Source organism: Mauremys reevesii, linkage group 1 (assembly GCF_016161935.1).
Source record: "Mauremys reevesii isolate NIE-2019 linkage group 1, ASM1616193v1, whole genome shotgun sequence".
Classification (NCBI taxonomy): Eukaryota; Metazoa; Chordata; order Testudines; family Geoemydidae; genus Mauremys; species Mauremys reevesii.
The window spans coordinates 59941869-59955093 of NC_052623.1; the positions used below are offsets into that span (position 1 = coordinate 59941869).

General features: G+C 38.2%; 1 protein-coding gene across 4 annotated transcripts in view; it reads right to left on the reverse strand.

Annotated features, from left to right (window-relative positions):
- Positions 1-4213: 4213 nt before the first annotated feature.
- The window catches only part of VPS36 (vacuolar protein sorting 36 homolog), a 37083-nt gene continuing 28071 nt past the window's right edge, over positions 4214-13225 (reverse strand). For all 4 annotated transcript variants that reach the window (XM_039491966.1, XM_039491948.1, XM_039491938.1 and 1 more), the window contains exons 9-14: positions 12766-12900; positions 11612-11677; positions 10898-10962; positions 9905-9989; positions 6753-6829; positions 4214-6670 (exon numbers count right to left, since the gene is read on the reverse strand). In XM_039491966.1, coding sequence (XP_039347900.1) covers positions 6577-6670; positions 6753-6829; positions 9905-9989; positions 10898-10962; positions 11612-11677; positions 12766-12900 — 522 coding nt within the window. In that variant the 3' untranslated portion in view covers positions 4214-6576. The remainder of the gene's footprint in view (positions 6671-6752; positions 6830-9904; positions 9990-10897; positions 10963-11611; positions 11678-12765; positions 12901-13225) is intronic.

Here is a 13225-nt window from a genome sequence, read left to right on the forward strand (position 1 = left end):
CACATTCCACCAGCCCTCAGCCAAATGGCCTGGCCCTGTCTTCTCCTGAACTCCTCTGGGTTTTGTGCTTTATGCTGGGTCTGGGGGTGTGGAGAATAAGCCGGATGCAATACACGTTAGAACCAGGACACAATGACCATTTAAACTGACTCTTCAAAGCATGATGGCCAAAATTTTCAAACCTGCTTGCCAAAAGTTAAGCACCAAAAAACATTTTGCTGCCTACATCAGTGGCCTGATTTTCAGAAGCACCATACCACAGCTCCCATTAAAAGCACCGAGAGCCATGAGTGTAAGCGCCTCTGAAAAATCAGTCCGCTTCTATTAGGTGCTTATAAATATTGATGTATTTACTTAAGTGTAATCCCCGTGCTTGAATAATGCAGATGTTTTTATTGTTGTCTAAGAGTGGGAAGGTACCAGGGGAAGAATCTTCAAAAACCTTCTTAGCGTTGAGGTGTAAAATTGAAGACATAGCAATAAAATGCTTCAGTTAAGCCAGAGCAGCAGCCTCTAATATTTGCAGTGCAGATATGAAGCTGAATCTACTGCATTTATGAATATTCCTCATACTCAAGATTTATAGAGAGCACTTAGATACTATTATGAAGGGTACTTAAGAAATGGATACTTAGTAAAACTACCTTGTTACAGAAAGACATTGCAAATTCTTCCTTCTGTTTTGTGCAATGAACTGACCCCATGTACCTCAGGTCACTGCTAAAACTAGTGTCCTTATTGCTTGGGTTACATCTCTCTCTCAATCTGCTTAAATCTATCAATATTTTTATATGTAAAGAATATTTCTGCTTTCAGGCACTCAGATACTATGGTGATGGGCATGTTATAAGAACATGAACATAATTTTATATTTTTGTCTGAAAATATGTAAAAAAGTTTTGGGTTTTAGCAGTTATATTATTCAAATGATTAGGAAGATAAAGCATCCAAAAACATTGAGTATTTCTTGCCTCACCCAAATATTGAACTCATGCAATTGCTAACTTTCATCTAACTATCCAGCAATTCCTTTGGGTTTCCCCCTTTCCCAGGTTCACTCATTGTGAAAGCCTCTCCGTTTTGATCAGCATAAGTTAAAATCTTTTCCATATGCTAGTCTTGGTCCAGGGTGTTTTAAGCTTCAAAGGCAGACTGCCATCTGGAGTGCTGTCAGAAACATTCAGAAAGCTAGATAAACACTTGCATAGTAATTTGGACAATTTTTTTGGAAAGCAGAGAGTAAAGTGTTGCAGTAATAAAGCAAGACCTTTCAAACCCATGTTCATCATCCTGACTTAGACAACCCAAGCATAGATACATGCTACTAACATTGGTCATTTCTTTCCCCCGGAAACTGATGGACATGTGGTTTCTTTATGCAGCCATGATGACCACTCACGTTTTAGTACCTGTAAAAGTTTTTGTTTGTTTGTTTGTTTTGGGGTCTAGTTCTCAAATCTCACTTGATGTTGCGGAGTTCTAACAACACTAAATGGCAAAGCACAAGCAGTAGCCATTCAAGTCACAAATACCTCGGAAAACAATCTAGTTCTTTCATAGTTATTCAAAGGGTCTGGAAGACCTGGCAATATACTTTACCAATAATACTGCGCACTTCTATAGTGCCATTCATCCAGTGATATAAAAATGCTTTAAAAACAGTAAGTAATCTTCAAGGCACCGCATGACAGAGGTTTTATATCCATTTTATAGCTAGGTAAACTGATTCACTGAGAGATTTAGCTGAAGTTACAGACAGAACCAAGAATAGAACCCAACTCTTCTACCCCTCCCCAAGCCCCCGCTCATGCTTCCTTCATACCAATCTCTCTGCTTATCATCTCCTCTGCCAAAAGCAAAATCATCCAAAAGTTTGCAATAAGGTGCAAAATTCTCCTTTTGTGATCATTTGGCTGAAACTGTAAGGTACTCAGATAACAGAGTGATGAGCACAGTATGAAAACCTAGATAAGATTATTATTCTGTTCATAGCACCTTGCTTAGGTCTGCACATAACAAACATGTTGTCATGCTAAGAATTGATGTCTAATTTTGTTAAAGCACTAAATTTTAGCAGGAACTATTTTTTCATAGAACTTATTTGACCAGCACTGATTTTTGAGGCAGCTGGCTAGCAGCAGACAAAATGTCTAGTTCATTATCATTAAAGCTGGTTGCCCTTAAATAGTTTACGGTCCCTGCTGGAAGTTAGCCCAAGAGAAAGATTATCGCTTTCCCAAAATATTCCTGAAAAACAAAACAAAAAACAGGACTGTAGAAATATCAAAAATAGTAATTGTTCAAGCATTACTTCTGGTGACATGTGGCAAGATTCAAGTTGATGAAATTTCTAGCATATCCAAGCCTACATTTATAAAGGAATAAGGAATGGTCTAGCACAGGGGTCAGCAACCTTTCAGAAGTGGTGTGCCAAGTCTTCATTTATTCACTCTAATTTAAGGTTTCGTGTGCCAGTAATACATTTTAACCTTTTAGGTCTCTTCCTATAAGTCTATAATATATAACTAAACCATTGTTGTATGTAAAGTAAATAAGGTTTCAAAATGTTTAAGAAGCTTCATTTAAAATTAAATTAAAATGCAGAGCCCCCCGGACCGGTGGCCAGGACCCGGGCAGTGTGAGTGCCACTGAAAATCAGCTTGCGTGCCATAGGATGCCTCCCCTGGTCTAGCAAATAGTAAGAAGTTCTCAAAATACAAAAGCACAGGGTTGATAATAATAGGTGAAGGGAGGCTAGCTAAAGTGAAAAGGAAAGTGGAAATATTACAGAACCATAATTATATATCCCTTCCCACCACTTCATCTTTTATTCATATTGGCTCCAGTTTCCCCTAACTCTCAAGTAACCCTTTGTCTATATTGCACAGGCCAAAACATTTTGTGTTATTTCACCATGTCCTTTAAACAATCCTTTGTTTCTATGGTATCACAACCACTCAATATATTCCTCTTTTTTAAGTGATTAATTCACTGGGGCTTATTATATTAGACAATAGGACTAATCTAGCACCATTGGGGTGAATGGGAGTTTTGCCAGAAGCTTCAACAAGTGGTGGATCAAGCCTGTTTTAGGCTTGCAGGATTCTAATTCTTAATTCTGCAGTCCTCACTTGGCACAACTAACATTATCTTAATTGGTCTAACAAAAAACATTTATCACTGGGGTGGGGGAATCTAAAGTTGTCATATTTAAACAAGCATATGAAAAGAACTCTACCTACATAATCACTAAACACCTACAATATAAAACCAAACTGAATATATTCTTATATATGTGACAATTAGTTATGCCCTGATTTTTCATTGCAAATAGTCCCTGTTTACTTTAAGAGTGCTCATGGAAATAAGAGAACCAAACAGTTTCTCCCTGCAATCTTTTAAAAGAAAATTTTAAGTCCTATCTTGGAATCAGTCCCTTTTCCTGTGAGTATCTGGATTTATAAATCAAAGAGCTAGGAAGTCTTGGCCCTAGGCTCTGAAAGTGCTGGTACCCACAACTCTAGAATATGTTTCTGAGTATGTGTGCTCTTTTATATTATTGGGGTGTAAGTCTACCCAGGCAATCAAAAGCAGCAGACCCTGTGCAGACTCAGGCTGCTGGACAGAGTTCCTTTAACTATTAGAAGAGCTTACTGTTGGGGAATTTGCAGATGATCATTTGTATCCTGCTGTTGTCACTCAAGAGATATTTCCAAACACTTTTTTTTTAATAGAAAGAATCCTTTATTTGTAATATCAATTATGGCCAAAATCAGACCCGAGGTTCCATATGCTGAACCCTAAACTATGTACCAGTGGGAAGAGTGGCTACTCAGGGACTAAAAAATAAATGTTTAGAGCGCTGCAGAAGTATATGCTTCCTGATGGAAGTGTGACAAGGCACTTATGCTGAGATGTGTCTAATCACTAAATTCCAGCAAAAGATAGACTCATAGACTTTAAGGTCAGAAGGGACCATTATGATAATCTAGTCTGACCTCCTGCACAATGCAGGCCACAGAATCTCACCCATCCACTTCAATAACAAACCTCTAACCTATGTCTGAGTTATTGAAGTCCTCAAAGATACATAGTAACTTATCCTTAAGGATACAATCTGAGACAGTGAACATTTAAAAACTTATCCTACCAAACTGCCAGGCCTCTGACTTGTGGCTTCAAAGTTCCCCAAAGCATTTAGAAAACAGAAATAGACAAATTAAGAAAATCAGTTTATTTTTATTACTTTGTGGCAACAATTTTCTAATATATACAATTAAATTCTAAATGAGCAACATAATTTAACCCATGGAGTTCTCTCTCCCTATACGAAAAAAAAGGCCCTATCTTGAAAAAAGGCCCAAGGAAGTACCATAAGGCTAAAGCTAAGATGTATGTTGTACCATTATTGCTCAACTGAGACAAACTAAGGGCTCTACATGAGTTATTCCTGAGTAGGGGAATGGACGCTAGGAGTGTAAATTTGATATTTTCTTTTTACACTGTCACCATGTTTGTGGAGAGGAAAAGCTGCCCCCTTATGAAGGTTTCAGCCCCTAAACCAGTGGATCTTTTCCTAACATTCATGGCTCTCCAGCGAAACACTGACAGCAAGAACATCAACTTTAGGTGTCCTGTCTGCCTCTCAGTTCTTCAGCTCTTTGAGAGTACACTGTCCGCAGTAACTTGTACTGATCTGTCCTGTTTACTGGGGGGAGGTGAAAAAAGAGAATGTGGTGGAGTTCAACTGGTCCCTCCTTCCCCACCCATAAATCTGGATCTCTACAAAGCTGCTGCAGAGAGAGTACAGAGCATTAAGAATGCCCTGGTACCAGTTCTTCCCCGTGTAATTCCTTTCCCTGCCTGATCAATGAGTTTTGGCTCCCCTCCACTTGAGGAAATGCAAGGAGAACAGTGCCCTAAGAGAGCATGGCATGAAAGCTAACTAGGGAGATGCACTAGGGGACAGCATGTCTTTGCTCCAGATGAGCATCCTACAAGAGCCTGCAATGAAGGCGTGGGAGAAGAACCAAAGCAAATTTAAAGCAGAGGTACATGGGAAAACAAACAGGTAAACAGTAACTTTTCATACCTCTATCAAAAACCTGAGCCTGGGTGGCCCTTCAACCTTGACCAAACTGTGGTGATATTGTAAGATTTCTATACATATTTTCAGATAATTAAAAGAACCTCTCTCTTTCCTTTCTTTTAACTTCCATCTCATTATTATTGCCATATCTTTAATTCAAAGCTACATCAATGTGGTCTTCATCCAAACTTTGAACTGAATTCTGCAATAATATATCATATCTGGTTATATGAGAAGCTTAAGTCATGTGGGCCTCTGACACCACTTACCATCATTTATGTAACTTTAGCTCTTCTAAAACATATAACTAACATACAAATCCACAGGGGTTACAGAAAGTTAGGTCTGTGTAACTGAATTCTGTAAATCCACAGCATAGGTAAAACCAAAGGATTTATACCTCCACTGTTAAACATGAGGGGTTTTCTGTTCTTCCTTTTAATATTAAAACACTGGTTTCTACAGACTAAGGTTATGCAAGTTAACAAACCATCTCTCCAAGAGACACATGGTAAGCAGCTTTGATCAATGACTTTTCTTTAGAAGTCCGAAAGGAAAAACAGGTCATTATGCTGTTGGACAGGATGCAGTGACAGAATAATTGATTTCCCTCAACACTATCTAAAGGAGCTGGCAAAAGCACACACAAACAGCAACATAATGAAGCTTTTTTGGGGAGGGAGAGCAAAGAAAGGAGGACCTCTGTACTCACAATACTTCTTGTTTGTCTATTTAGCATTAGACATGACACATTAAACACTATGTTTTCCAGATTTTCATAACCTAGGTTAGTCTCTATTAAGGCAGGTCATTTATATCTAATAAAGAATTCCCTGGGCTTCGACTCCCAAAATTTGAGATCCTTGCTAGGAAAATTTTTATAGTTCCTGGGAAAAGGGACCATTCAATATCAATTTGTTCCTCAGACCTCAACATGCATAAACCATGTAACATTTCTCATCCCTATGGATATATGTCTCTGACCTGAACTCACAGACACAAAAAATACACTGAAGCTGGAGAGTACGGAGAGGAAGCTTGCTTTGGCATGTACACACTTCTATTTCCTTGCTATCATCTGTATGCAGTAAATGACAGTGTTCTATGTTCTGTCTGCCTTTGCAAACAGACCACAAAGGATATTTCCTCCACTTTAACTCTTGTGAAATCATCATCTCACTTCTCCTGAAGTGAAAAGATAAATGGACTATAGAGTAAAACTTACGCTGACTAAGTGTATGTCAGCTTGCCAATTTGAGATCAGATGATTCTGACTCCATGATTCCTGTTACTTTCTGTAACATTCCTCTCCATTCCAAATAGGACCACTCAGCATTTGAAATAGCTGTAAAAGCTTTTTCATCACAATATTCACCACTGTCTTGATTAACAAAGCAAAATCTTAAAATCTGTCATTTGAAGGGCTCCCCTTTCTGCTCTCTTGTGTTCAACCATTACATGATAAACATTCATGAACTACAATATCGTTAACTTTGTGTCATAAATAAGTTTGGATAGAATCTCAAGCCTTCAACTGAATCATCTCTGCAAAGATGGCCCATCTTTTCAGCTAGAAGCAGCCTGAAGAAAGAGAAAGAACATTTGTAATATTTGGTAAGGGCAATATGATAATCAAGGAGTTATTAAAAATGATCATAGTTACCTCTCTTTGGCTAAAAGAACAGACATCCCCACAAGCTTGGCAAACTCTTCAGCTGTAAGAGAACCCTTTTCAGATACCTATCAGAGAGAAAAGCATGGCATTAAAATAGTGTTGACCTTTTCCTTTCTACTACAGAATGAAAGAATTTTCTCCATTATTTTAGTTCAGTCTTGGTTCAGAGGATTAACTGTTACAAATGGGTAACAAATACCTAGTGAAGACTACTGCTTTATCTACATTTTTGTTTAAAAAAAAAAAAAGCAATTTTCGTCCAATACACTATTTAGTGTTCCGGAAGTGTGCTAAGATGAAAAAGGAAGAGCGCAGAAAAGTATAGGAACTAGTCAAACAAATGAAACCGTGTGTCTCTTTTTCATGTGTGTGTACGTGTAAAGATAACTTGGGAAAAGTGGGTGGGGAAAAAAATAGCCCATAAATAGCAATATACTTGTGCAATCAATAGTTATACAGCACAGTCACACTAAGTCTTCCCTAAGTGATTTTGTAAACAATGAAGTTTGGAAAAGGAAATGAAAGGCACCAAAGTTGGAGGGTCTTCAGTTTAGAAGCTGACGTCACGCAGAAGCAGGGTGGGGAATTGGGGTTAATTAATTCAAAAAGCCCACTGCTGGTATTAACTTGTGAAAACCAGCATTCCATTAGGTCTCAGGACTTTAGCAGGCCCAGGAGAAACCGGGTTTTCATGCAAATAAATTGTTCTTATATTTCTCCATTATTGCAGGTTCAAGCAGCCTTCCGCACCCACACATACATGCCTTCTCCTGCGACCCTCATAATTTGAGAGATTTATTATGCATTATCCATTGCAATTTCTAATTATGTTGGAGTTATCCTTTACAGACTCTCATATCAAAGTAGGCCCTATATTCAGATGTGGTAAAGCTAAACCATTGAAACCTAGGGGTGAAACACAGAACATACTGAGTACATTGCACAACTTAATATGACCCATGGGTCATTATAATTTTCCTTCCCAACCACCTATCCCAAGTAACTTCAGCTTCTATGTTGTTGACCCCTTTGATTCTCCTACCTCACCTGCCACTCAAACCATTCCACGCCCCTGTTTCAAACCCCACGCTGGCTTCCTCTCATCTTCCCTCAAAAAACAATCTTACTGTATCTTACTGCACTTGGGAAGCTATACACAAGTGTGCTCCTAACTAATTTCCAATATAATTTCTTACTCCTTTCCCCCTTATCGCCTTTCCCCCCCCCCCCCCACTCACACCTCACTCCTGTTCCTTTTGCAACCTTATCCCACTTGTGTCTTCTTCAATGCCTATATCCCTGAGGCTTCCTTTTCTTGAAAGACATCCATCTTTCTTAATTCAAGTCCATTCCTGACAGCATATTTGTCTATGAAGCCTAGTGTTATGTCAAAAAACTACACCACTTTGTGATAAATCCACCTTCTTCACTGTATGTCTGACTTATTTATAATGTCCATGTGTCTGCTTAAAGCTGCCTGAAGAAGGGATTGTTTTTTTACAATGCTGAGCACACTTGCTGAAGACAACAAATTAATACATCACCACAAAATTGACTAAAAACAAAAGGAGAACCAATGAGTCTATTTTCTTGAAAGAAATGCAGAAAATTAACAAAAATGCATGAAATGTCCTAAAAGAAATCAGTATTTAAATACTTCAGTCTTAATAATCAAAGGTGTTATTTGCATTATAGCTATGGCATTTGTTTTGAGATAGTATTTGATGTTTAAAAGTGTCCCTTTTAATGAAGGAACATTGTTCTGCACGTTTGCTTTTATATACATTATTCTGAGGAGTCCATTTCAAGTCTCAAGAGCAAAGGTGAATCTGGTAGCACTAAATTTTCTAACTTGACAGGACTATTTTCTTTTGGAAACACCAACATGCAGCCTTCTCAGCTTGTGAAAATTAAGAGTGTGTGCTATGTTCTATAACATGCAAGGGAAACACAGCAGATGATGTGGCAGTAACAGCATTTCAGGTATCAAAATGGACAGAACCATTATCGGCTAACTATATTGTGCTCTACTACCCCTTTTTAATGAATCAAAGCTACCTCTATGCAGTACCCTCTAACACAGGCAGTCTCTTCAAAGTAACAAACTCAATGTAAAATATAATGTTCTGTTACCGTATACAAGCAAAAACAAGCACACATTCCATACCTACATTTAATATCTGCTTTCAAACATACTTTCAGTCAAACCACACACAGTCTGAAACCCAATTTAGTTAGTTAATATATGGGCCAAATACCATGCCATCAAATAAACTCTTCCTACTATGCAAAAGATTTGGGGAAGGACTTTAAAGTAATGAGGTCTGACAAGAGCTCTAAGACCTGGTCTACGGGGGGGGGTGTGGAGGGAGAAATCGATCGATCTAAGATACGCAACTTCAGCTACAAGAATAGCATAGCTGAAGTTGACGTATCTTAGATCGACTTAGAATCACTTACTTTGCATCCTCGCGGTGCGGGATCGATGGCCGCTGCTCCCCCATCGACTCCATTTCCGTTTTTCACCCTGGTGGAGTTCGAGTCGACGGGGAGCGTGTTCAGGGATCGATTTATCACGTCTAGACGAGACGCGATACATCGATCCCCGATAGATCAATCACTACCCACCAATCTGGCGGGTAGTGTCGACATACCCTAAGAGAGATTTATTCCTTGAGGAGTGAACAGTGATCTAGAGCAGGTCTATACTACAGCACTACATAGGTGCAGCATGTCTGGTGTAGACACGTCCTGCTGACGGGAGAGCAGTCTTCTGTCAACATAATTACTCCACCTTGGCGAGAAGTGGAAGCTATATTAGTGGTACAGCATCTCCTGCCAACATAGCGCTGGTGTGGACAGCGCAAGACTTCTCTGCCTGGCCGGCGGGGGGGGTTTCCACATCCCTAAGTGATGTAAGTTAGAGCGACTTAAGTGGTAGAGTAGACCTGCCCTAAGATGAACGTGTGTACAGCTCTCTGAAGATGAAAAATGCTATTTAAGTAAAAAATATTGTTTTAGGATTTTGGAAGTGGAAAATTTCAAAAGCTCTAAAGGAAATCCTGTACTTCAAGTTTTACACCTAATGTGTCTAAGTTTCCCTAGCAGACAGATTACTGGAGGAAATGAAGTTCACATACTGTCTCTAAAGCAGAAGCCACCATTTCCTCTTCATTGTGGGACTGGAGCTCAATCACCATTACACCGCTGTCAAATAGACGAAGCCTAAAAATCAAAGGGAAAAGACCAAAAAAACCCAAAGCTGCAAATCAACAACGGAAAAATGTGTGTATTTAGCAGTCTCTTAGTTTCACACGTCTAACGTGATAACATGTCAACCAATCTATTGTAATAACTAAAAGAAAAAAATTGAAAGAGCAAAACTGAACAACATAAAAATCAACTGCTGAATCTTCAAAACGAAAACAGAATAATTAACTGAACAAAGTGAACAAAGATATTAGCGATGCACCAAATATACATTTGGCAGATAAAACCCCAGGAACTTAAATTCAGCCACATTTGTATTTTTTAGGGATCATATAATTTAGTTTTGCATGAAACATAAGTAAATTCTGTTCATGCTGTAAAACAATGGTGGACGTATGTATGTGTTAGTGTTATTAACTGCACCGGAAGAAAGACCCTGTGAAACTATTTCTGAGGGTCACATCTGTGGAAAGGAAGGATGGTCCAATGGGTAGGGTGCAACCCTGGGACATGAGAAATCTGGGTTCAATTCCCTCCTCATTACCTGCGTGACCTTGGGCAAATAACTTAGCTTCTCAGTGCCTCGTTTCTGAAATGGGGGCAATCCATACCTATCTCACAGGGGTCTTATGAGGATAAACACATATTAAAGAATGCAAGGTGCTCATAAAGTACAGCAAGAGGGTCCTTGTAAGTTGGATCAGTAGACAAGTGATGTTTATGAACTTAAAGGAAATTACATAGGAAATTGAATGAATGCTGACTGACCTCTTAGAAGATTAAGTAACACACAGAAATAGGTTCACATTTTACATTAAAATGGATTTTGGAAGGTAAGGCATTTCACAAGACTGTGTCTGTGCAAGGGACTCAAGGGTCCACAGTTGACAGTTTATTTAGAAATGCACATGAAGGACTCTTACCTTAGGGGTAATTTCAGTGCCACTAGCATCTTACAAGCATTTACTAAATCTTCTGGAGAGAGCAACTATTTAAAAACAAGAACATATTTACTCACATTTTACATGTTAAATACACAATATCTCACACACGCACAGAAACAAAACAGACAATTACAGATGAAAAAAATAACAGAACAAGCAACGATGTAGTGCACAATTGCATTTTCGCCTTTCATCCCCCTCCCCCTGCAGCCTTCTCTCACCCTTACACTCCATTTTCTGTTCTCTTCTTATTCTTTTCCACATTACTCTGTTCATGACTTCTCTCTTCAGGTAATTTATTTGATTACTGGTTCTCTCTCCCCCTCCCTTATTATTTCTGTGTCTGTCCCTCCTGTTATTTTGCCGGTTTTTGTAGGTTTCATTTTCTTATACTAGCTCTCATCCTCCTTTATTGGTACTACAGGAGTGGCACATCAGAATGACATACTATGGAAAACGGCCAAAGATTAAATATTAGCAGGGAGAGGGAGAAGGGAAGGGAGAACCTCCCCTTCCCCCACCCTTCCCCCCCAAAAAAGCTCCATTTTCTATTACAAGAACAGCAATTCATCCATCATTTTAAGCAGTTGGACTGCATGTGATGGACAGTTAAAGATTTGTTTAACACTTCTTTCTTTAAAGTACCTTCTCAAGCAGATTTTGTCAAAGAATACCACAGAACCAGTCCCTTACCTCCAATCCCCGAGCCCGGTTTACTAGACAATACACCTCTGTAAGTGACATTATTCCCCCTCGTTCCTGTGGAAACATGAGGCCAATAAGTGAAATTGCATTAACCTAGAACACAGAGCACACTATTTTGCATATAATAAAACATTTGGATGGATGAAAGTTTTAAGCAACACGTGACATATTAAAGCAGAGAAGATAAACTATGAGCTTGATTTAAAAACCTACATAGACAAGACCAATGATATCTAAATTATAGGTCAGTGTTCAAACAGTAATTTTCTTTAATAATTTCAAATTGCAGAATACCAATTCTAAAATTCAAGAATTGTGAATTATTTCAAGGTTAAAATACACAGAGTAAAAGTACATGGAATTTCATTATATTAAATCTATTAACCATTTATCGAGCTTCTGTTTTTTGAAATCACAGGGTCATAATGTAAGGTTAAAAAAAATAATCTGAGAGATAGTATGTGAGTTTCACATACATATTGAATGTACACATTCTTTTTCAAAGAGGCAAGCTTCAGATATATTAAAAAGTGAAATTTTATTGAATTAAATAGAAAAACTGATAATAAAATCTGTTTAGTAGCCAGCATTATAGCAGTGATATATATGAAGTTTACATTGAAACTGTTATTTTTAGATTTCAGAGTTAGCAATCCATTGTGCTTAATGGGGCTGCTCATACTTTTGAGTCAAGGAAGACAACTCTCAATTGGTTTATGCACTATTCATGTATTCAAAGTTAGCATTGCAACCATATAGATCAGAAACATATTTTTAAAAGAATAGCTTAGATTCAGAAGCACAGTTCTGTGGCAAGGGATGAATGCTGTACCCACAGTCACCAGGGATAGAAACTGCTAATTCAGAGCTATGAAGAACTATTACACAAACTCTCTTATGTGAAAGATGAGAAATCATTACTGAAAATATGAATTCCCATAGTTCCTTTTAGATATTTCTGCTGAGAAAGAGAATAAATGTTCTTAAAAGGCAAAATGATGACTCCTCTAAAAGCCGAATTTGAGGTTGTATTACTGAAGTCTTAGATCTTGAAAAGAGACATTGTCAAGATCCATGATACTGAAATGCACTGCATTAAAAACTCATCTACATGCACAAAAAGAGCATCTCAGGTGCTTTACCTCTAGTGGTGTCTGTAGTATTCCAGCTAGTTGTTTTGCCAGTTGCATATGGTAATGTGTGCCAGATCCATGCGTTTCCCTGGTAACTGGGTTAGCTATACCCATGCTCAACAGATAAGACTTAAACCTGATAGTCTACATAAAAAGAAAAGTAAGTTGTATCAGTCATTTCACAGTTCTATTTAAAAAAAAAACACTTTTACACTTTTATTTTTATAGTAGACCTCAATGCATTTTTGGGAGATTTGAAAATACACAATGCCAACTATTGGGCAAAATATACATTTATCAAAATGGTGGCAAGCTGTACACAAGTCTTCAGAAATTTATAAGGGACACTGAAATCTCCAAAAGAAAACCAGAAAATTGTCATCTTCTCCTAGTTAATGGAACCTGCACATCTGACCCCTTTTAAAGCAAACTAAGTGGGGAAGAGACATGCACATCCTGTAATCACTTC